This window comes from Pongo abelii, chromosome 8 (genome assembly GCF_028885655.2).
Source record: "Pongo abelii isolate AG06213 chromosome 8, NHGRI_mPonAbe1-v2.0_pri, whole genome shotgun sequence".
In the NCBI taxonomy this organism is placed as follows: domain Eukaryota; kingdom Metazoa; phylum Chordata; class Mammalia; order Primates; family Hominidae; genus Pongo; species Pongo abelii.
Genome location: NC_071993.2, coordinates 103395631 through 103419412, shown reverse-complemented (window position 1 = coordinate 103419412; position 23782 = coordinate 103395631). Strand labels below are relative to the sequence as shown.

The 23782-nt window shown below is 40.6% G+C and overlaps 1 protein-coding gene across 3 annotated transcripts in view; it reads left to right on the top strand.

The window, feature by feature from the left end:
- The window catches only part of TLL2 (tolloid like 2), a 153765-nt gene that overhangs the window by 71222 nt on the left and 58761 nt on the right, over nt 1-23782 (top strand). For all 3 annotated transcript variants that reach the window (XM_024253817.3, XM_054522710.2, XM_054522711.2), the window contains 2 exons: nt 14221-14373; nt 18430-18547. In XM_024253817.3, the coding sequence (XP_024109585.3) occupies nt 14221-14373; nt 18430-18547 (271 nt within the window). The remainder of the gene's footprint in view (nt 1-14220; nt 14374-18429; nt 18548-23782) is intronic.

Sequence of the window (23782 nt, the reverse complement as noted above, 5' to 3'; positions counted from 1 at the left end):
GGCATTAAGTACATTCACAATGCTATGTAACCATTACCCCTATTGAGTTCCAGAACTTTTTAATCACCCCCAAAGCAGACTCTGTACTCATTAAGCAGTCACTCCCATTCTCTCTTCCCTAGTCCATGGCCTTGGATAGCTCTTATGGAATCATTTCCTATCTTACTGGCTGAGATGGACTAGAAGCACTGAAGTCTGTGAGCGTGAGCAGGGCTGGTGTGCTGCTGGCGAAAGGGACGGAAGGGCAGCATAGCTTTCAGATAAACTCTCAGAAAGGGATGGAAGGTGGTCAGGAACAGCATAGCTCTCAGATAAACTCTGCTCTCTTGGCTGGACTTTTCTGCCTTGTGCATGGATCGTGAGTCAAAGTCCCTGAAGACCTGGGAGTGGCAAATAATGTGGCTTTGAGAACTGAGTGTCTGAGAGAATGAATGGGTGAGGGAGGCAAAGAAGAAAAATAAAACTGGAGTGGGGATTGTGGGGGAGGTGTAGATTAGAGATTCCATGGGCTACTAAGTGGGAAGCAGGTAAGGGGCTGGTTGGCTGTGGGCAGGGAGTCAGGAGCCTGTCCAGAAGCACCGCCACTGCCTGTCTGTATGCAGATGCTCAGACCTGAGTGTGGTCTGCTGGTTGTTTAAGAGTTTCTAGCTCGGAGATCACTGGACACTTCTATTTTGGAGAAGCTTCTCCTCTTCAGAAGCAGTGCTGGAGGAGAGGGGCTGCTGGACTTCCGTCTGGCCTGCATCCTGCAGGAATCATGATTCACAGTCAGCAGTGGTATTTCTTCTACACAAACTTCACAGCAAAGCAAAAGAAAAAATTTTTTTTTGAGGTGGAGTCTCGCTCTGTTGCCCAGGCTGGAGTGCAGTGGTGCGATCTCAGCTCACTGCAAGCTCCGCCTCCTGGGTTCACGACATTCTCCTGCCTCAGCCTCCTGAGTAGCTGGGACTACAGGCGCCCGCCACCATGCCTGGCTAATTTTTTGTATCTTTAGTAGAGAAGGGGTTTCACCATGTTAGCCAGGACGGTCTTGGTCTACTGACCTCGTGATCTGCCCGCCTCAGCCTCCCAAAGTGCCGGGATTACAGGCGTGAGCCACCGCGCCTGGCCAAGGAATAATTTTTAAATGCCAGAATCTTATGTCTCAGGGACACCTATGTAGGAATGAAATAGAAATCATTATTTATTTTGTGTTTCAGCTTTCATGCTATTTTACATTTTTACATATATACTTGCATATATGTAATTTTACACAAATGCATAAATTCGATAATACCATCATACTTTTAAAAGTGTTATCTTCTTTTTCTTTTCTCTTTAATGTGGCCACCTCCTTTCGGGTTCTTTTTTCCACTTATCAACCCTCTACACTTTCCCAGGTTATGCGTGCTAGTGACTTTGTATACAGCCTTCATATTTTTCTCCATGCACATACATTGATATATATACAGAGATATACGTATATAAGCACACATCTAAACATAAATACAGATACAGGCTTTGTCATTGTTTTAAAACATAGAATCATATTTGATACACATTTTTTCTGCATCATGCTTTTGTCATCAATACCTCATGGGCACAACCCCTCCAAGGCACTAGTTATAACTTAAATGTATTCTTTTGAGTAGATATTACTGATATGGACGGATCATAATTTATTCAGTGTTTTCCTTATCAATTAGCATTCAGTTCCCTTCAAGCTTTTGCCATCATGAATAATGACTGCAGTAAACATTTCTGAACATATATCCTTACATATTTAGTGTGCTTGTAATAGATGTTGCTAGGTTGTGTTTCAAAAGGTGTAACAATTCACATTTCCATAGCAACTTATAAATGTACTCCTTTCCCATATTCTTACTAGCAGTAGGGAGAACTCATTATCAGTGTTTTTAACAAGTAAGCTGTGGCTTATTGGTATTTAATTTGTACTCCTCTGACTGCTGGTGCCTTTGAACATTTTTTCCTATGTTTGTCAGTGGGAATCGCCTCTTCCTGTCCTGTGCCCATTTTCCTATTGGGTTGCTGATCTTCTTCTTCAATTTGACTTCTTTTAGAGAGAGGCAGATCCTTTAGTCACCCATGTAACTAATCTGCATTTGTTTCTTGGCTGTACAGCTTGTTGTTTGGACTATGTGCAGGGCTTGCTTTCAGGTCCGTGTTTTTCTGCTTTGCTTATTTAAGGGTATTTTGACTTATAAGTTTATGGGCTCCCCAGACATCTGGTACTCAATGGTCCTTCACTTTGCCACAAATGATCAGCACTTAGTGGTAAAAATGGAGCATGTGTGAATGAATCCAGCAGGGTTTGTCATCACACTGCAGTGACAAAGATGCCACACTCATTTTTTCTTCCTTATTTATGTGATTTATTGTTGCATAAAGACCACACCCAAACTTAGTGACTTCAAACAATGGTTTGTTATTTTCATGATTCTGGGGGTTGACTGGGTTCAGTGGGGTGGTTCTTTGGCTGATGCCATCTGGGGTCACTCACTTGACTGAATTTATCTAGCAGGTGGACTGGTCTGGAAGGTCCAAAAAAACTTTAGCTACACCTCCAGTGCCCCAATGTGCCTCCTTGTGGCCCTGCTGTCCATGCAGACTGTCACCATTCAGCTGTCTCATCAGAAACTTTTCATAGCATGGTGACTGGCTTCCCAGAGGGAAGGAGCAGAAGTTGCCAGTCCATTTAAGGCCTGGACTTAAAACTTCAAGAATGCTACTTCTGCTACATTCTATTAACAAAATAAGCCAAAAGACCAGACCAGATTCAAGGAGAGAGAAATAGATTCTACTCCTTCACGAGAGAAGCGGCATGACCTCACAGGGATAAGCGGACTTGGTGGCCATATTTGGAGACTATCTACCACCTTCCCCCTTTGCCTCTGCTCCCCAGCAATAGATATTGTCAGAGTTTTTGATATTTACTAGTTCGTTGGGTGTAAAATGACCCAACTATAAACTTGGACAGTCAGACACACTTGGTTTTGAATTCCAGCTCATCCACTTAGTAGCTATGACTTTGGATAAGTTATTTAACTGCTTGTATGAGGTTTAGAGGGAATTAGAAATAATATTTATGTAATGCACATAGCCAGGTGTCTGGAACTTAAAAGAGGCTCAAGGAATGTAGCTTTTCCATTTCCTTCTCCCCACCTCCACCTCCAGGAATTATATTATCCAGCATTGAAAGTGCATCATCTACCTCTGGACTGGGATTCCACAGCTGTGCAACAGCTGCATAGAAACACAATTACAGAGGACAGGAAGGAAGACGGCAGCTGTGGCCCATTAAAATTCTGCCTCTAGTGGGGTTGTGCACAGCACCCACACTGCAACAAAGAATCTTGGGCTTTTCAGGGAGGGTGATGATAGCAGTCCCCTAGTCTGCAGTTCCCCCAAATGGCCCTGGTTTGTTCGAAGAGGATAAGGAATGTGCAGGCTAGGCCAGTCCTTCCACTCTGCATTACAGCAGCAGACAAGCATGTCTTTAAGAATCCGGGGCAGTCCTGAGGAGGAAGGAAATCTCGAAGTGAGGTGAGGGCAGGCCGTTCTAACGAATCCCTCCATCCTTCCCATCCCAACCTTCAGGATGCTGTCGGCGCCAGCCCTGGATGCCTCTTGCTTTTATTTGAATGAAAGATAAGACACGTTGTGTCAATCTCAGGTTCCCTTTAATCACAACTCGCCCCCCTTCCACCACCCCCAGGAAAAGAGACCGCCCAGGCAGGAGAAAGGATCTGAGGGAAGCGCCCAGTTTCGGCAGCAGGTTTATTTCCTGGCATTATGTGGCTCCCCTCAGCCCTGACGGTGGGGATTTGTGCCTCCAGCTTTGGGGAGGGGGAAAAGGCTGAAATGCTCACTCAACATCCCCTCCGGCAGACCCTTTGGTCAGAAGGCTCTCCCTCCTCTGGAGATGAGAGCTCAGCATGCATTTCAGCGCTGATAATGGGATTAATGAAATGGAGTGTGCAACTGCTCCATGAATGAAGCTGTGACTGTTTTGATAGAGCCTGATTTCCAGAACCATATTCATGAAAGAGAATGGACCTTTCACTTTCAGTAACATTTCCTAGGGGCTTTGTGTGAAAGCAAATAATAATGGAATCTGGTTGAACCAGAGGACAGGCATCCCACAAACTTGGGTGCAAAACAGCACTCGAGGCTGGAATTCCCAGCATCACTTATGTCAGTTTACTTGGGTGTAACAACTGAGCCCAACGAACTTCAGGCCCTCCTTTTTAGGCCGTCTCAAATGCAGACTTTCATAGCCATTGTGGCAGCTCACACTGAGCCCTTACTCACTGCAGGCATTTGACATTCATTACCTGGGTCACCACCGCCCTGCAGCAAGAAGTGAGGCTCCGAAGGGGAAGTGATTTGTCCAAAGCCATGTAGGTAGCAAATGGCAGCATTTATCTTGAGCTTAAGTCCCCCTGACCCCAAACCCCTTGATCTTAACCTTTGGGCTGTATCAGTGGTTCCCAAACTTCACTGAGCTTTGTAATCACCTGGGGAGCTTTAGAAACTGCAGGTGCCTTGACTCCACTCTAAGGCCAATTGATTCTCAATCTCAGAGCAGGAAGGCAGACACCAGAATTTTTTAAAACCTCCCCAGTTGAATCTAATGTGCAGCCAGGTTTGAGAACCACTGTGCAGAATGATCTAGTCTCCCCTTTACTGAGGGGCCTTCAGCCTTTCGAGATTGCTGCAGGTGAGGTGCAAATTCACCCATCACCTTTGGGGTGACGGTTATGCAGATGGCTGAGCTGTCAGCGTGTTTACTTCCATTGTGGGAATGACCAATTGCCTAATCTAAAAATTGCACTTCCTCACTGGAGAAGGCTGGCTCAGGCCTGGTTCTGTTTATGACATGGCTGTGCCTTCAGCTGGAAATAGAAGATTGAAAAGCAACAACCGCTTTGCTCTTTCAGAGAGGACAGGGCTCGCTCACAGAGCCAGAGAATTTAAATGGGCTTTATCCCCCCTCAACCCTACCCCCAGCGTGTTAAATCCTGTCAGACGCCCTGAGCTCCTCTTCAAATGCAGGACTCTTGGCCATAATAAATAATTACATCCTTCTATTTGGACTCCGATTCCAGATAGTAGTAATCCAAGAAAATCCAATAATGACAGTTGCATTAAGATCCTTCTTCCAGGCTAAGCAGAACATCTGTTTAGACATATTTTTAATCGGCAAATGCTTCCTGTGTTGAGTCCTTAGCAAATTAAATTTCTCACTGGACCAAAGGGGAAGCTGTCATTCAATAACCCATTTCTGGAAATTATACCCTAGCTTCTTTCCAGGTGCACTTAAGATTTTCCCATGCTGACTCGGCTGCATAAAACCGACCCTTATAATACCAGGTCACATGTATGTGCAGCACAGCTTGTCAGAGAAACACGGAATATCTTAGTGTTATTTCCTTGAATAGAGAAGTATTTTTGCCCATTCTCCAAAGGAGAGTTGGCGACAGAGGAAAATTAAGAGACTTGTTGAAAACCATATGGGAAATGAGTAACAAACTTCCACTTGCTACATTGCTGCCTGTGATTACTTAAGACTGGATAATTCTCAGGATGTAAACATTAAGGGCTTCAGTGTTGCCAACATTTTGGAGAGGTTTCCAACACAGAGTTGTTTGGACTGTTGGGCTGTTTGTTTTTAGAATAGCTCATCCCTTCTTTAATTCATTCATTCAAAATATAAAAATATTCAATGCTCACCACCAGTCAGGCACCATGCAGGGTGTGGAGAATAAAGTGCAGAACAAGCTGGCAACAGTTCTTGCCCTCGTGGAGCTTCCAGTCTACCAGAAAAATTCACATTTGACATCTTGATACAATTTGTAGTTTAGGACTGGAATAGCAAATTAGAATATCTTCCGTAGAGGGCAGGTAGGTCATCTAAAAGGTGAAGTAAGCTGAATAGGACAATGTGAAGGGGGAGAGAGATTCCAGCAAACAGAACATGTGCTCTGACTATGGAGAGCAGGTGCTTCTAAACTCCAGCTGGTTGTACTATGATGGAAGATGGGCCTGCTGTTGCCAAATCTTTCAGTTTTTAAAGAAAAACTAGAAAATCTGGATTCTTATGTGAAATCCCTTGATTTTTAAAAGTTGGCTCCTACAAGGAAATTTTTAAAAAAACATAGTGTGGGCCAAAAGTGTCCAGGCCAAACAGAAACACATCTGCGGGTTGGGTTTATTCCAACACTGCAAGTGTATGACTTCTGTTCTAGAAATTCTGGTGGTAAGACAATTATTTTCAGGTTTAACAATGTATTCCATACCAACTTTCTGGGTCTGGAAATATGACCAACTAGATGAGTAGGAACCCCTTATACAAGTAGAAGAACACTGAAAAAAATATTACCTTTTCACCACTCCAAATGAAAAATACAGAGTTGAGTTCAAAGGAAAGAAAGGTGAATGGCCATGATCAGAAGAGAGTAAGGAACATAACTCACAGAAGGAAGCCTCAGATGCTGGCGATGTTAGCAGCAGCAAATCCGTACAGGTCTGCAGCAATTCGATTCTTGCCTCCTCGGAGGAAAGAATTCAGCCAAGGGGCATAAGGCAGAGAGAGAGATCCAGGCAAGTTTTAGAGCAGGAGTGAAAGTTTATTGAAAAGTTTTAGACACCTGTAATCCCAGCACTTTGGGAGGCCAACTGGGGTGGATCACTTGAGGCCAGGAGTTCAAAACCAGCCTGGCCAATATAGTGAAACCCCATCTCTACTAAAAACACAAAAATTAGCTGGGCATGGTTGCACATGTCTGTAACCCCAGCTACTCGGGAGGCTGAGGCAAGAGAATCTCTTGAACTTGGGAGGTGGATGTTGCAGTGAGCCAAGATCGCACTGCACTCCAGCCTGGGCGACAGAGCATGACTCAAAAGCATTTCCAGAAGGGAGAAGTGAGATGTACGAAATACCAGTGAGCAAGGGAATGGATGGATATGAAGGCAGATATCAATCTGTATTGCAAACAAACACAAATAAGCCATCAATAATGGTGACTAATTTGGGGTCTTGAAAGGAAGCAAATAATAACATGAAAAATTGGAGGGTGTCTTACAAATTAAAATATTTTAAAAACCCTGTATTTCTTAGAACGAGGCTGTGGTTTCTGGTTTCTTCAGATCTGTCTTCTTCTTTTTTTTTTTTTTTGAGACGGAGTCTTGCTCTGTCGCTCAGGCTGGAGTGCAGTTGTATAATCTCGGCTCACTACGAGCTCTGCCTCCCGGGTTCACGCCATTCTTCTTCCTCAGCCTCCCGAGTAGCTGGGACTACAGGCACCTGCCACCATGCCTGGCTAATTTTTTGTATTTTTTAGTGGAGATGGGGTTTCACTGTGTTAGTCAGGATGGTCTCGATCTCCTGACCTCGTGATCCTCCTGCCTCGGCCTCCCAAAGTGCTGGGATTACAGGCATGAGCCACCACACCCAGCCCAGATCTGTCTTCTTAGTTCACTAATTCTTTATACTTTAAAAAGCCAAGTATGAATGTTAAACATGAAAGGCAATATTAAAGAATAGAAAGCACATAATAGAAATAAAAAGTAAATATAGAAACATTTCTTAATCTAATAGAAAGCAGGAAAGGAGAATAAAAGGAGGAAAAGAAAACAAAAGCATAAAAGAAAGCATAAAACAAAAGGAAGGGAATAAGTCCAGGTATATCAGTTATAAAATAAATGTAATTCATCCGTTAGAAGATTCTCAGATTGAACAATAAGAAAAAAATCTAGCTGTTAGCTGCTTGTAAGAGACACCTCTAAGGCTGGGCGTGGTGGCCCACGCCTGTAATCCCAGCACTTTGGGAGGCCAAGGCAGGCAGATCACGAGGTCAGGAGATCGAGACCATCCTGGCTAACACAGTGAAACCCCGTCTCTACTAAAAATACAAAAAATTAGCCAGGCATGGTGGCGGGTGCCTGTAGTCCCAGTTATTTGGGAGGCTGAGGCAGGAGAATGGCATGAACCTGGGAGGTGGAGCTTGCAGTAAGCCGAGATCGCGCCACTGCACTCCAACCTGGGCAAGAGAGTGAGACTCTGTCTCAAAAAAAAAGAGACACCCCTAAAACTTAATTAAACTTACATGCAGAAATCCTTAAAAAAATTAGCAAATGAAATCCAACAATGTATAAAAAAGAATTATACAGCATAACCCAGTGGGATTTATTCCAGGTATGCAAGGCTGATTCAACATTTGAAAATCAATCTATAGAACCCGCTACATCAACAAGCTAGTAAAGAAGAATCCTATTATCACAGCAATTGATGAAGAAAACACATTTAACAAAATATAACACCTATTCACGATAAAAACTTAACAAATTAGGAATAGAGAGGAATTATCTTAACTTGATACAGAGTGTCTAGAAAAAAACCTACAGCTTATATTATACTTAGCGGTTGAAAGATCAAATGCCTTTTCCCAAGACCAAGAACAAGGCAAGGATGTCTGCTCTCATACTCTCATTCAGCGTAGTTCTGGAAGTTCCAGACACTGCAGTGAAGCATGAAAAACAAAGAAAAGGCAAACAAGTTGGAAAGGAAAAAATAAAACTGTCTCTATTTGTAAATGACATGTTTGTCTACATAGAAGATCCTAAGAAATCTATTAAGAAAAAAGAAAAGCCCAAAAACCTCCTAGAACAATCAATGAGTTCAACAAAATTTCAGAAATACAAGACCAGCACATTTCTATATTGGAAATATAAAATTCTATAATGGCTCACATTTCTATATTCTAACAATGAACATGCAGAAGCCAAAATTAAAAACACAATGCCATATACACAATCACTCCAAAGAAGATGAAATACTTGGATATACAGTTAACAAAATTTGTACAGGGTTTGTGTGATGAAAATTAAACAATGCTGATGAAAAAAATCAAGACAGACCTAAATCAGTGGAGAGACATGCTGCATCCCTGGATTGGAAGATGCATAGAGTACAGGTGCCAAGTTCTCTCCAGATTGTTCTATAGGTTTAATGCAATTTCTATCTCAACATGGTTTTTTATTTTCATTTTTGCAGGCATAGACAAGCTTATTCTAAAATTTATATGGAAAGATAACTAAAACAATTATGAAAAAGAAGACTGAAGGGGTGTAATCACTCTACCCCATATAAGGCTTACTCTGTAGCTACAGTAATCAAGATGGTATGGCATTGGCAGAGTGATAAACATGTAGATCAATGGAATAGAGAACCCAGAAATAGACCCAATTACTGTATGACCCAGTAATTCCACTCTTGGATATGTATCCCAGAGAAATGAAAACTTACCTTTACACAAAAATCTGTACATGAATGTTCATAATGGCTTTATTTGTAATAGCAGGAAACAATCCAGATATCCTTCAACAGGTGAATGGGTAAGCAAACTGTGGTTCATCCATACCATGGACTACTACTCAGCAATAAAAATAAACTATTCATACAGGCAACAAGTTAGATGAATTTCCAGGGAATTATGCTGAGTGAGAAGAGCATAATTATTATCCCTATTATATGCTGTATGATTCTATTTATATGATATTCATCAAATGACAGAATTTTAGAAATGGAAACAGACTGGTGGTTGCCAGAATTTTGGAATGGATAGAGGAAAGGGGAAAGGAGGGTAGATATTGTTATAAAATAACAACATGAGGGATACTTATGGTGTTGAAACTGTTCAGTATCATGAATGTGGTGGTAGATACACAAAACTGTGTGTGATAAAATTGTCTTACACACATACACACACAAATGAGTACAAGTAATGCTGGAGATATCTGAGTGAAATCAGTGGCTTGTATCAATGCACATATCCTAGTTGTGTTATTGTACTGTAGTTTTACAAAATGTTACCATTAGAGGAAATGAAATCTCTGAAAGGAAGGTACATGAAATCTCTGTATTATTTATTACAACTGCATGTGAATCTACAATTATCTAAATAAAAATTTCAATTTACAAAAAGCCACTTTATATACCAGAAAAGATAATATTGAACCTCAATATTATGATAATTGCAAAGCTTGATGTATTGTTTGTTGTGGGAAATGCAATTAACTCAGAGAATAACACCCATTCAATGACTCACTTTAACAAAAATAATTATACAAAAATATTGAAAATGGATAGAAAAAAGCTATATGAGGCAAACACTAACCAAAATTAAAAAATGTATAGCAGGCCAGGTGCGGTGGTGCATGCCTGTAATCCCAGCTTTCTGGGAGGCCAAGGTGGGCAGATCACTTTAGCTCAGGAGTTTGAGACAAGTCTGGGCAACATGATGAAACCATGTCTCTACAAAAAGTATAAAAATTAGCCGGGAGTGGTGGCGCATGCCTGTGGTCCCAGCTACTTGGGAGGGTGAGGTGGGAGGATGGCTTGAACCCAGGAGGCAGAGGTTGCAGTGAGCTGAGATTGTGCCACTGCACTCCAGCCTGGGTGACAGAGCCAGACCCTGACTCAGAAAAAAAAAAAAGGTATAGCAATATTTATATCAGACAAAACAATCATTATTATGAATGAATGTTATTATTATAAAAAGGATTATTAATGATAAAAGAAAAATTTATCTGGAATGTTTAACAATTCTAAACTTGTCTTACTTAACCAACATGGCCTTGAACAATCTAGAGCAAAAATTAAGGATAGAGAAAATGACAATTCATAATCTTAGTTCTGGAGGTTTTGCTTAAAGCACTTTTCTTAGTAACTGATACATTAAGAAGCCAAAAATTTTTGTAAGTAGAATATTTGAACAACATATGAAACCCATCAATTAGACATCACACATTATTATAAGAAAACATGGAACATTTATAAAAATCAATCTTGTATTAGCTTACCAAGGAAGGCCTAAATACCAAAGAATTGATACTTTAGAGCAAGGGCTAGCCATTGATGATCAGTAGGCCAAATCCAACGTGCTGTTTTTGCAAATAAAGTTTTATTGGCACACAGCCATGTCCATTTATTGACATATTATCTATGGCTGCTTTCACACTACAATGGCAGAGTTGAGTAGTTGTAACAAAGAATATATGACCCACAAAGCTTAAAATATTTACTATATGGCCTTTTATAGAAAAACTGCTAACCCCTGCTGTGAAGAATAGGTTATTAGAACACAGTGCAGCGTTAGAAATCAATAACACACACACAGAAACAAATGTTTAGAAATTAAAACCAATACTTTGAAATAATTCAGAGGTCAAAGAAGAAAGTCTAAATGGAATTTAAAGAATGTATCAATATCTAACATTGAAAATATACATTTCAAAATGTGAGACACAGGAAAAGAAGATGTCAGAGAGAAATTTAGCCTTGAAAATGTTAATATTTATAAGAAAGATGTAAAATTAATGCACCAAGTATTCAACTCGAGAAGCTAGGAAAGGATAGCCAGTTGACTTTGGACAAAAGCGCCAAGACAATTCCATGGAGAAAAACTAGTCTTTTCTACAAATGGTCCTAGGACAGTTAGATGTTTACATATTAAAGAGTGAAGTTGGAGCCCTACCTCACACCATATACAAAAATCAACTAAAAATGCATCAAAGACCTAGATATAAGAGCTAAAACTATAAAAGTCTCAGGATAAAACATACGTATAAATCTTTGTGATCTTTAATTAGGCTATGGTTTCTTAGATATGACACCAAAAGCACAAGCAACAAAAGAAGATCATAGATAAATTGGACTTCATTAAAAACATTTGTGCTTCAAAGGACACTATTATAAAAGTGAAAAGACAACCTACAGAATGGAAGAAAGATTTGGAAATTATATATCTGACAAGAGCCTGGTATCTAGAACATGTAAAGACTAATTATAACACAACAAAAAAAGAGGCTCATGCCTGTAATCCCAGCACTTTGGGTGGCCGAGGTGGGAAGATCACGAGGTCAGGAGATCGAGACCATCCTGGCTAACACGGTGAAACCCTGTCTCTACTAAAAATACAAAAAATTAGCCAGATGTGGTGGTGGGCACCTGTAGTCCCAGCTACTCGGGAGGCTGAGGCAGGAGAATGGCATGAACCCGGGAAGCAGAGGTTGCAGTGAGCCGAGATTGTGCCACTGTACTCCAGCCTGGGCAACAGAGCAAGACTCCATCTCAAAAAAAAGAATAAAAAGGAAATGAATAAATAATTTGAATAGATATTTCTCTGAAGAAGATACACAAATGACCACCAAGTACATGGAAGAGATGTTCAACATCATTAGTCACTGGGGAAATGAAAATCAAAACCAAAATGAGATTCCGCTTCACGCCATTAGGATGACTATAATAAAAGAGATTGAAAATCACAAGTGTTGACGAGGATGTGGAGACACTGGAACCCTGGTGTATTGCTGGTGGGAATGTAAAATGGTGCCACTGTTTTGAAAAACAGTCTGGTAGTTTCTCAAAAGTTTCAACATAGAGTTACCATATGACCCAGCAATTCCACCCCTAGGCATGTACCCAAGAGAAATGAAAAAACTATGTCCACAAAAATGTGTACATGAATGTTCACAGAAGCATTATTCCTAACAGCCAAAAAGTGGAAATAACCTAAATGTCCACCCACTGAAGAACAGATAAACAAAACGTGGTATGTGCATACAATGGAATATTACTCAGCCATAAAATGAAGAACTGATTCATACTACAACATGAGTGATCCTTGAAAACATGCCAAGTGAAAGAAGCCAGACACAAAAGGCCACATGTGGTGTGATTCCATCTCTAGGAAATGTCCAGAATAGGCAAATTCATAGAAACAAAGTTGATTACTGGTTGCCAAGGTCTCGGGGAAGGGAGAGATGGGGAGTGACTGTTAATGAGTACAAAGTTTCTCTTTGGAGTGATGAAAATACTGTAGAATTAGATAATGGTGATGGTTTCACAACTTTGTGAAAATACTAAAAGCCACTGAATGGTATACTTTAAAAGGCTAAATATGGTGTGTGAATTCTATCTCAATTTTTTTAAATAAGAGAGAAAAGAAGCTAGGAAGGAAACGTCAGGATAAAACAAGTGAAAATAGAAGGAAGTAATAAAATAAATAACATTAATGTAATAAAGAAAAGTGAAAAGAATTGGCCAGGCACAGTGGCTCACATCTGTAATCCCAGCACTTTGGGAGGCCTAGGTGGGTGGATCACTTGAGGTCAGGAGTTCGAGACCAGCCTGGTCAACATGATGAAACCCCATCTCTAGTAAAATACAAAAATTAGCCAGGCATGGTGGCTTCCACCTGTTATACCAGCTACTCGGGAGGCTGAAGCAGGAGAATCGCTTGAACCCGGGAGGTAGAAGTTGCAGTGAGCCGAGATCGCACCACTGCAACCTGGGTGATAGAGTGAGACTCCGTCTCAATAAATAAATAAATAAATAAATAAACAAAAACAAAGAAAAGAGTTGGCAAAAACAAAACCTGATTTTTAGGGGAGAAAGTATAAAAACTAGAGCGAAAATGCTCCAAGTTAGAATAATGAGGGATTCTAAGCAAGCCAACTGAAAACAAAATTTTAAATTATCTGACTGATGAATGAAATGCATGCAGATTCAGTGACTGGTGTCCATGGGTTGCAGCATTCTATTCCATCCACCTATCTCTGCCATTGCAGGGGGCCTAATGCGTGGACTCAGAACCTTCCATTGAACCTCCTTGTGTTTCCCACACTCCTGTCTTAAGGGTCCAGATGCCAAGAGTTGGGGGTTTTATGAGGGTCTACTTTTTCCAGGGTTTTTCTTATAAATAATTTTTCCAGTGTCACAGACTGGTCCACTCTCCTTGTTGTACTGGCCAAATTATTTCATAGGCAACACTGACCATATTGGATCAAGGCAAGGGATTGACCCAGTTTGTTCCCCAAATGCTAGTGGCTCTGAGCGGAAAGTGCACCCCAACCTCAGCCCCACCCAAAGAGCTGTGAGGTATCCCCGCCCATTTGATTCTATGGCCCCATGTGACCTCTCTCAAGGCCTCAGACAAGCCAAACCCACTCCTATCATAGCCCAGTATGTTTACTACATGTACTCTTCCCCCATCTGGAAAACTACCACCCAGGGCTTCCAAACCCTGAACTGATGAAATAGCCCCTTTAGAACATGTTTTAACACCCCCTTTTTGGAATCGTGGATAATACAACCTCAGCCATAATTCACAGGAGAGATCAAAGGGCAAAGTCAATATTAACCCGACTGTCTTGCAGATGGTCAGGAGAATACCACACTTCTGCACAGCCCTGGGACCTTGCATGCGGCAGCCGAGACCTCTCCCCGGGTCCGAAGAGCCACAACCTCAAGGACAGAGAGGATATGGCCTGGAGGAGTCATCCCCTACGTCATTGGAGGGAACTTCACTGGTCAGTAGCCACAGACAAGGCCTGCTTTGGGTTAGGGTGCTTTGTCTCCCTGGGTTCAGAGAGTCCTTCTAGGAAGGACCCGGGTGGGATGGAGCAGATGTTCGGGACCACAGCAGGCCTACAGATGGTGCCCCCCTCTTGCTGGCAAGGCCTGGCCCACCAGTCCTGGGGAAATTGCAATCTCTGTTGGGGCTATGTCCTCAAAGTTGGTTACCTTGCTCCCGATGCTTCATGTGGGGAGTGATCTGGAAGGACCTTGAAGGATAAGCGGGGTTTGCATGATGACTGTTTAAGGACAAGCCCTCCGCATAGAAGAAAGTCCCTGAGCAACTGCACATGGTTGGCTTCCCTGTCCTCTGCCTGGATGAGCGTCCTGGACTCAGAGGTCCCCTGCCACCACCCACAAGCAGTGTTCCACTCAGTGACCAAAGGGACCAGTGGACATGGCTCAACTCCCTGGGTCCAAATCTCAGCTCCAGCACTTGCCAGCAAAATGCCCTGGGGAAATTAGCCTCTCTGTGCCTCAGTTCCCTCTTCTGTAAATGGGGATGATAATATCTTCTACCCCATCTGGTTGTTTTGAGAATCAAATGGATTACTATAGATAAAGAGCTTAGAGTGGTGCCTGGCACATAGTAATTAGTAATTATCTGATATTAATATTATCTTTAAAATATGTGAATCATCCCCAGCTTCCCATTGCCACTGGAATGAAATTCCTGACCATGGGCCTGTAGTGCCCTCCCTCAAGTACCCCACTGTCCCTCTCCTGCCTGGCCTTTCACCCTCTCTACCCTTCTCCCATCCTTCATCCCTATGCTCTGGCCTCACCAGCTGTGTGCCCATCCCAAGACGTGCCCCCCTCATAGGCCCCTGAGCACTCACACTTGAACTTGCCTTCTGTCTCCCTTGGATGCCCTTTCCCCAGGTCTTTGCATGGCTGTCTTCTTCTTATCATTTGAGTCTTATGTCAAGGGACACATCACAGGAAGGCCTTCCGCCCTCCCCCCTGCCAGCGCCTCCCTGTCCCCAGACCCTGCTTTATAACATTGGCAGCACTTACCATGACCTGAACTCTTTACTTCTATTTCTGTTTCATTTATTTTTGTCTCTGTCGAAGCTCTGTGGGAGCAGCAGTCTTTTTTCTGTCTCATTTCTGCTTCCGTATCTCCAACACCTAGACCAGGGCCCGGCACATCCTAGGCGGGTAGCAAATATGCCCACTGCGTACCTGCGGCCAATGTCAATGGAAAACCTGAGTGACAAGCCATACCGAGAGACTTTCCCGGGCTCTCAGTGCAACTTACAAGTCCTTCCCCTCCCTGTGGCTCTGTGACCTCTACTCTGAGAGGTGGCTGATGAAGGCAGATTCCCTGAGGATTTGCCAAAGCCACTGAGAATCGCTGATGAGTAAGTTAGGGAACGGTGAAGACCTCAGCAGCAGGGCAGCGGAATTCCTGCAGTTCCCTTTTGCTCTTGCAGCATTGATCCACGGCTTCCTAGTGCCAGGTGCTTAATTAGGGATTGGGGGTAAAAAAGATGACTTAAGATTTCATCCTGCCTTCAAGGAGGTCTGTTCTCACAGCAGAGAAAGGTGAGTGCCTAAAGAAAAAAAATAGAAATGATAAACCGCTACAGAGTTTTGTTCCTTGGTATCCTAACTGTGTTCTTTCAGATCTGGTGTGCTTTTCTGACCAAAGATTTATATTACTTTCATCAAAGTTAACTAATTTTATATACAGGAATTTTGCTGACACAAGTATTTCATGTTATTAGGTAATTAGTAGGGTTGCTATTTTTGGTGAGTGAGCTATAAACAATTTGAGCAAAAAATGTCAAGATGTCAGAAAAAAAATGGACAGCTAAGTTATTCTATTTTTTGTTGTTGTTGTTTGTTTCTTCTTTCTTTCTTTTATTTTTCTGAGACAGGGTCTTACTCTGTTGCCCAGACTGCAGTGCAGTGGCATGATCATGCCTCACTGCAGCCTCAACTTTCCGGGCTCAAGCAATCCTCCCACTTCAGCCTCCTGAGTAGCTGAGACTACAGGCGTGTGCCACCAAGCCCAGCTAATTTTTTTTCTTAATTGTTTGTAGAGACAGGGTTTCACCATGTTGCCCAGGCTGGTCTCAAACTCCTGAGCTTAAGGGATCCACCTGCCTTGGCCTTCCAAAGTGCTGGGATTACAGACATGAATCACCATGCCCAGCTGTTATTCTTTATTCTATATGAATGTTTTTGGGGACAACAATATGATACCATCCCCACATCCTGTAGACAATGATGGGAGCCTCCCCCAGTGCTGTTGTGCTAGTCCATTTGTGTTGCTCTAAAGGAATACCTGAGGCTGGGTAGTTTCTAAGGAAAAGAAGTTTGTTTTGGCTCACGGCTCTGCAGGCTGTCTGAGAAGCATGGTGGCAGCATCGGCTCCTGGTGAGGCCTCAGGAAGCTTGCAATCATGGCGGAAGGCAACAGGAAGCCACAACATCACATGGTGGGAGGGAGCAAGAGAGAGTTGGGGGAGGTGCCACACACTTTTAAACAACAATCTCTCAAGAACTCAGAGCGAGAGTTCATTCACCAAGGGGATGGCGCTAAGCCCTTCTTGAGGGACCCAGCCCCGTGACCCAAACACCTCCCACCAGGCCCACCTCCAACACTGGGAATTATGTTTCAAAATGAGATTTGAAGGGGACAAACATCCAAGTGATGTCAGCTGTTTTGTTTTGCTTGTAATTTTTGTTTTTGTTTTGCAATGAGGGCCCTGTAGAACTCAGACCTCCAACTCCCACCATCCTTCATACTTCCCAGACAACTGTTTTTTCCTAGATCCTTCTCATTGCTTCTAGGAAAATTTAAACAGTCTTCCTTCTAGATTTTGAAAAGAACTGACTGACTATACGTAACTGTCAGCCTGGAGTTTTATTATTCAGCAAATTTCCACTCAAGGAAATACCAAGACAGGTTCAGAGAAAGTATGAAATTCACCTATTTTCAAAGGCCTGGAAGAAAAATTAGGCCCAAGGATTCCCCACAAGACACTGAAACCCTGTGCAAAAGTACACAGATGTATATGCAAATAGAAATTTTAGAGTGCATGGGAGCACCCTCCTACAGGTCTAAAAGAAAATGAGGGGGTGAAGTGCAGTGCTGGTGAGCTGGAGTTGACTCCCCCCTACTTCAAAAGCCTGCAGTTTCCAAATCAAAAAACCTGGATAAGGTTTTGTAAAAGTTTGGAAAATACTTTCAATACAAAGGAAAATTTGGGAAGCCCAGGATATTTTGAAAATCTATTTTTACCCTCCCTTCCAATCCACAAACTCCTACTCTCTAGGTTTTGGCAACTCAGAAAAGTTACATTGTGTTTTTAGCAAGGGAAATCCTGATTCCTGAAAATTCCTGGAGCATTTGTATTCTGAATAAGCTTTTTTTTTTTTTTTGAAAATATTTAATTGACAAATAAAAATTGTATATATTCAAGGTATACAACGCGAAGATTTGATATATTATGTCTCGATCACCATAATCAAATTAATTAACACATCCGTCACCACCCATGCTTACATTGGGGGGCTGGTGAGGACACAAAATCTGTTCTTTTATCAAATTTCAAGTAAACAATACAGTATTATTAACAATCTTTTTTTTTTTTAATTGTTGGAACATCCTTTGTCTTAACTCAGCATGCTTTAAAGCATCTAAGGAGGCTGGGTGCCGTGGCTCATGCCTGTAATCCCAGCACTTTGGGAGGCCGAGGCTGGCAGATCAGCTGAGGTCACGAGTCAAGACCAGCCTGACCAACATGGAGAAACCCCATCTCTACTAAAAATACAAAATTAGCCGGGTGTGGTGGCACATGCCTGTAATTTCAGCTACTGGGGAGGCTGAGGCAGGAGAATCGCTTGAACCCGGGAAGCGGAAGTTGCAGTGAGCCGAGATCGCACCATTGCACTCCAGCCTGGGCAACAAAGGCAAAACTCCGTTTCGAAAGAAAAAAAAAGCATCTAAAGAAAGTACGGACCCATGATTGAAGTCGAGTGCTTGCCCTGTTGTTTCAGGGAGCCAGAGGGCCATTTTTAAGCAGGCCATGAGACACTGGGAGAAGCACACCTGTGTGACCTTCATAGAAAGGACGGACGAGGAAAGCTTTATTGTATTCAGTTACAGAACCTGTGGGTAAGTAAACGAAAGCAACACCACCTCTGCAGAATCAGTCAGATGGCTTATGAGTCTTGAGTTTTCTCTGTAAACCTAAGTATTTCCAATGAACTGTTATTTAGAGGAGTCCAGGGTTTGCTAGAAACTTTCTGCCCTCGGTGAAATTACAATCCAGTGGCAAAGCTGGTGGGTCAAGAGGAAGATTCCAGGAGACTCCATGAAGACCAGGGGTCCTGCTACTAGGAGAGCAACAGAAGGAACTGGTGGTGTGTCACGTGAACACTTAAGGCAGTGGTTCTTAACCTCTTGGGGTTTGTGTTCCCATTTAGAATCTGATGAAGCGGTGGGCTTTCCTTCTTCAAGAATAGATGAATATGTATGTAAAATTTTGCATTTAACTTCAGGGACTCTACAGGTTTACAAACTTCCTTCAGAAAACATAATATATAATAAAATGACGGCTTATGACTAAAGTTATCTGTTATGTCAATAAATATGTATGATATACTTTCCTACTGAAAGAAAAAGGTTCTCATGTTGGATCAAAAACCCAAACCCGGCCAGGAGCGGTAACTCACGCCTGTAATCCCAGCAGTTGGGGAGGCCGAGGTGGGCAGATCACCTGAGGTCGGGAGTTCCAGACCAGCCTGACCAACATGGTGAAACCCCGTCTCTACTAAAAATACAAAATTAGCTGGGTGTGGTGGCACATGCCTGTAATCCCAGCTACTTGGAAGGCTGAGACAAGAGAATTGCTTGGAGCTGGGAGGCAGAGGCTACAGTGAGCCAAGATCCCACCACTGTACTCCAGCCTGAGCAACAAGAGCAAAACTCCATCTCAAAAAAAAAAACCAAAACAAAAAAACAACAACAAAAAAACCTAACCCAACTACGTGGTCTATACGTAAGATGATTACTGAATAAAACAACCTAGAGAGGTTTAAAAGTAAAAGGAAAGAAGCCATACAGATAAATGCTAACAAAAAGAAAGCTGGGATCACAATTTTAGTCATTGACTAGGTTTTCATTGTTTTGTTGTTTTTGTTTTTAAAGTCAGAAAATGTTAAAACAAAAGCTGAGACACTTTATAATGAGAAAGGGTATAAGCGACGGTGAGAATATAACTGTCATAAATCTTCATGCACCAAATAGCATAGCATCAAGAGTCATAAAACAAGCCCCAGGGAATTCAAGGGGAAATTGACAGAAATGCTCAGTAGCACTAGACTTAATTCATTTCTGTCAGCCCAAGTAAGTCAGTGTCACGTTGACCAAAAAATAAGTAGAGATTCACAGAGGATTTGAAAAATACAGTTAATAGAGTTGATTCTATGGGTCTGTCAGATTCTATAACCTCATAACACATTTTTTTAAATGGCCCATCTATTAAGCATTAAGAATATCTTAACAAATTCTTAAAGGCAGAAATAGCCTTAGGATATTTTCTGATTGCAAAGCAGTGAAACTGGACATAACATAATAACAAAAATAGAATAAACATTAGCTGGTAAGTTAAAAGTCCCCCCATGCTTCCGTTTTTATGGCTCTTAGGTCATAAAAACAGCAAGATTAAAATTGCAGAATGTCTAGATAATGAAAGCCCTATGGTTCAAAATAAAAGAGATATAGCTAAAGCTATGTCCAGACAAAAACCCACAGACTTAAATATCCACATCACCCGTTGACAATAATGACAATGAAATATTCAATTCAAAGAAGCTAGTAAAAATAAATACTTACAACCCACCACCATCACCACAACAAAATAAACCTAAGGAGAGCACAAGGAAACAGACAAGGTGAAACATTACAGGGCTAACAAATTCAAGAGTAAATTATTTGAATAAACAAACAAACAAACAAAACAATAGATAAACCACTTGTTAGTTTAACTGAGACAAAATATGATCCCATAGAAATACATAAAATTAGAAATGAAAATGGGAGAAATAGCCACAGATTCAGCAGAATCACAAAGGAGTAGTTTGCAAATCTCTAGGGCAAGAAGTGTGAAAATATGGATAATGTGAAAGTCTTCAAGGTAAAAATAAAGTACTGGCACAGACCAAGAACTTTGAATGAAATTGAAGAACGGAGGGAAAAAGCCATCTCCCACAAAGCACCAGACCCGGAGTTTCACAGGTGAATTCTTTCAAAACTTCAAAAACAGATTATTCTGGTATACTTAAACTTTTTAGAGCATAGAGAAAGATGAACGCTTTAAAATTACTTTTGAGGAACTGTTATGGCATTGCTACCTTGAATTGGAAAGGATAGCACCAAATAAATAGAGAAAGAAAGGAAAACATGATAAAAAAGATAAGAAAGAAAAAATTATAGACTCATCTCACATGTGAATAGCCACGCAAAATCCTAAATAAAATGTTAGCACGTAGAATTCAGCAGCAGAAGAAAAGAAGAGGAGGCTGCCAAATACATTTATGTAGGGAATACAAGATTAGTTCAACATTAGGAAATCTATTCTCAAGATTGATTTGTCAAAGAAGAGAAGCTATATTCATATCTCAATAGATGCTAAAAGGCACCTGTACAATACAACATGCAGTTTTTGTTTTAAAAAAGTAACCAAGGTAGCACAGAAATAGATGTCAAGGCTAGATTCTTACATTATATATATATAAGTATAAATATACATTTATATAAATAACTTCCAACCAAAAGCCAATATCATGTTTATCGATGATACTTCTAGAAGCATTTAATTTTAGTTAAAATCATGAACAAGTTTAAGATGTTTAGGGTTACCACAATTATTTAGCATTGTTTTGGAATTACTAATTAATATAAATTAGACAAGAGAAAGAAAGAAACACTGTGAATATTGTCAGGAACAAGGCAATGTTTGCACTGATGGGAGGTAATGTGATTGTGTGCCTAGAAACTCCAGAATATCAATTGAAAAGCTGTTAGAAACACAAGGAGACTCTATTAAGTGACCACAAAATTAATTAATTAACAAAAATAGGTGACTGCTTTTCTTTATATATGAAATAGTTTGATACACTTTTATGATGGGAAAAAATCACAACTTTAATAGAAACATAATAGATACTATATCTAAGACTAAACATAAATGTGCCAGACCTATAGGAAGAAAATGCTAAAACTCCCAGGAACCTAAAAAAAAAAAAGTAAAAATAGAAAGCATATTGCTTCCTGATGTAGGGATACTCAACATAGTAAAGATGTCAGAACTCCCTAAAATAAGCTGTACATTCATGCCTTTCTGATTTAAACACCAACATTTATAGATATATACATACATGTGTATGTATGCATACATATTTTTAGAACTTGAACAAATGATACTAGAGTTTATCTGGAGGAACAACCATGTAGAAATAATGAGAGAGAGAGAGAGAGAGAGAGAGAAAACAGTAATGACAGAGGTAGCTATCTAATGGTCTAACCAAACATGCAGAATATTAAAATGCAAAGGGAAGATAATAACAAAACAGTTTGGAACTTAAGGGAAAAATAGAGATATATAAAAAAGGGTCCAAAATGAATATACCTATACACAAATTTGGGTAACATTTTAAATGAGTGGGAGAAAGATCAATTAGTCAATTGGGATATTTGAATATTGGGATAATTTAGATAACTCTCTGTGAAAAAAAAAAAAAAAAAAAAAGCTGGACTCCTACCTCACTTCTTATACCAATAACTATTCTAGCTAGATCAAAGATGTAAGTATTAAAGAAAAAGAAATGGAAGAAAGAAAGAAAAAATCGAAGAGTATAAGAAGGAAACAAGAGTAGATTTTATTTATAATCTTGAAATATGGATGACCTTTCTAAGCAGCACATAAGAAAATGAGTACCTTTTATAATACTAACATTAAAAACTTTTATAATGCAAAAAGAAAACAAAACAATACATAAAAACAAAGTCAAATGAGAACTAACAAAGTGAGCAAAATACTTGCAACACTCTCGACTAGTTTCCCTAATTTACAAAGGGTTCTTAAATTTCAATCATAAAAAAATGGACAACCCAAAAGAAAACAGGGATAAGAGGTGATCACATAGTTCACAGAAAAAAAAAAAAAAAGTCACTTAAAATATGTGAAAAACTATCCAGCCTCAATGCAGTGAAATCTTATTTTTTACCTATCCAACTGGCAAAATAGTTTGATAAAACCAGTGTTGGCCAGGATGAGGGAAATAGGACTTAAACATTTTTTTAAGCTTCTGTGAGTAAACAGTAGGTGTATATATTTGTTGGGTGCCCAAGATGTTTCGATACAGGCATGCAATGTGAAATAATCACATCATGGAGAATGGGGTATCCCTCCCCTCAAGCATTTATCCTTTGTCTTACAAACAATCCAGTTACACTCTTTTAGTTGTTTTTAAATACACAATTAAGTTATTATTGACTATAGTCACTCTGTTTTTTTGGTCAAATAGTATATCTTATTCATGCTTTCCTTTTTTTTTCTTTACCCATTAACCATCTCCACCTTCCCCACCAGTCCCCCAGTACCCTTCCAGCCTCCAGTAACCATCCTTCTAGTCTCTATCTGCATGAGTTCAATTGTTTTAATTTTAAGCTACCACAAATAAGTGAGAACATATGATGTTTGTCTTTCTGTGCCCGGCATATTTCACTTAACATAATGATCTCCAGTTCCATTCCTGTTGTTGCAAATGACAGGATCTCATCCTTTTTTATGGCTGAATAGTACTTCATTGTGTACTTGTACATATTTTCTGTGTGTACACATTTTCTTTATCCATTCAACTGCTGATGGACACTTAGGTTGCTTCCAAATCTTAGCTATCATGAACAGTGCTGCAACAAACATGAGAGTGCGGTTGTCTCTTCAATAGACTGATTTCCTTTCTTTTAGGTAAAGAGAAAAGGGCTTTTAATATCTTACTAGTGAGTATATAAACAGACAACATTTTGGGAGTGCATTTTGACAGTATCTATTAAAATTTCAAATGCACATATCCTTTTATCCATGAATCCCATTGGTAGAAATTTACGCTACCATTTCTTTGTTTCAGTTGCTGTTGTTTTTATTTGTTTTGCTTGTCATCCTCTCCCCCGAGGCCTTGTTAAAATAGCAAAAACTGGAGTTACAGCCCAGATGTACATTAATAGAAGACTGATGAAATAAATTTTGGTATTACAAAAATGTATATAAATATTATTTGAAAAAAATGATTGTGCCCAGAAGGGAGTCATCTCTCTCCTCTGATAATGACACCAAGTTGCATGCAT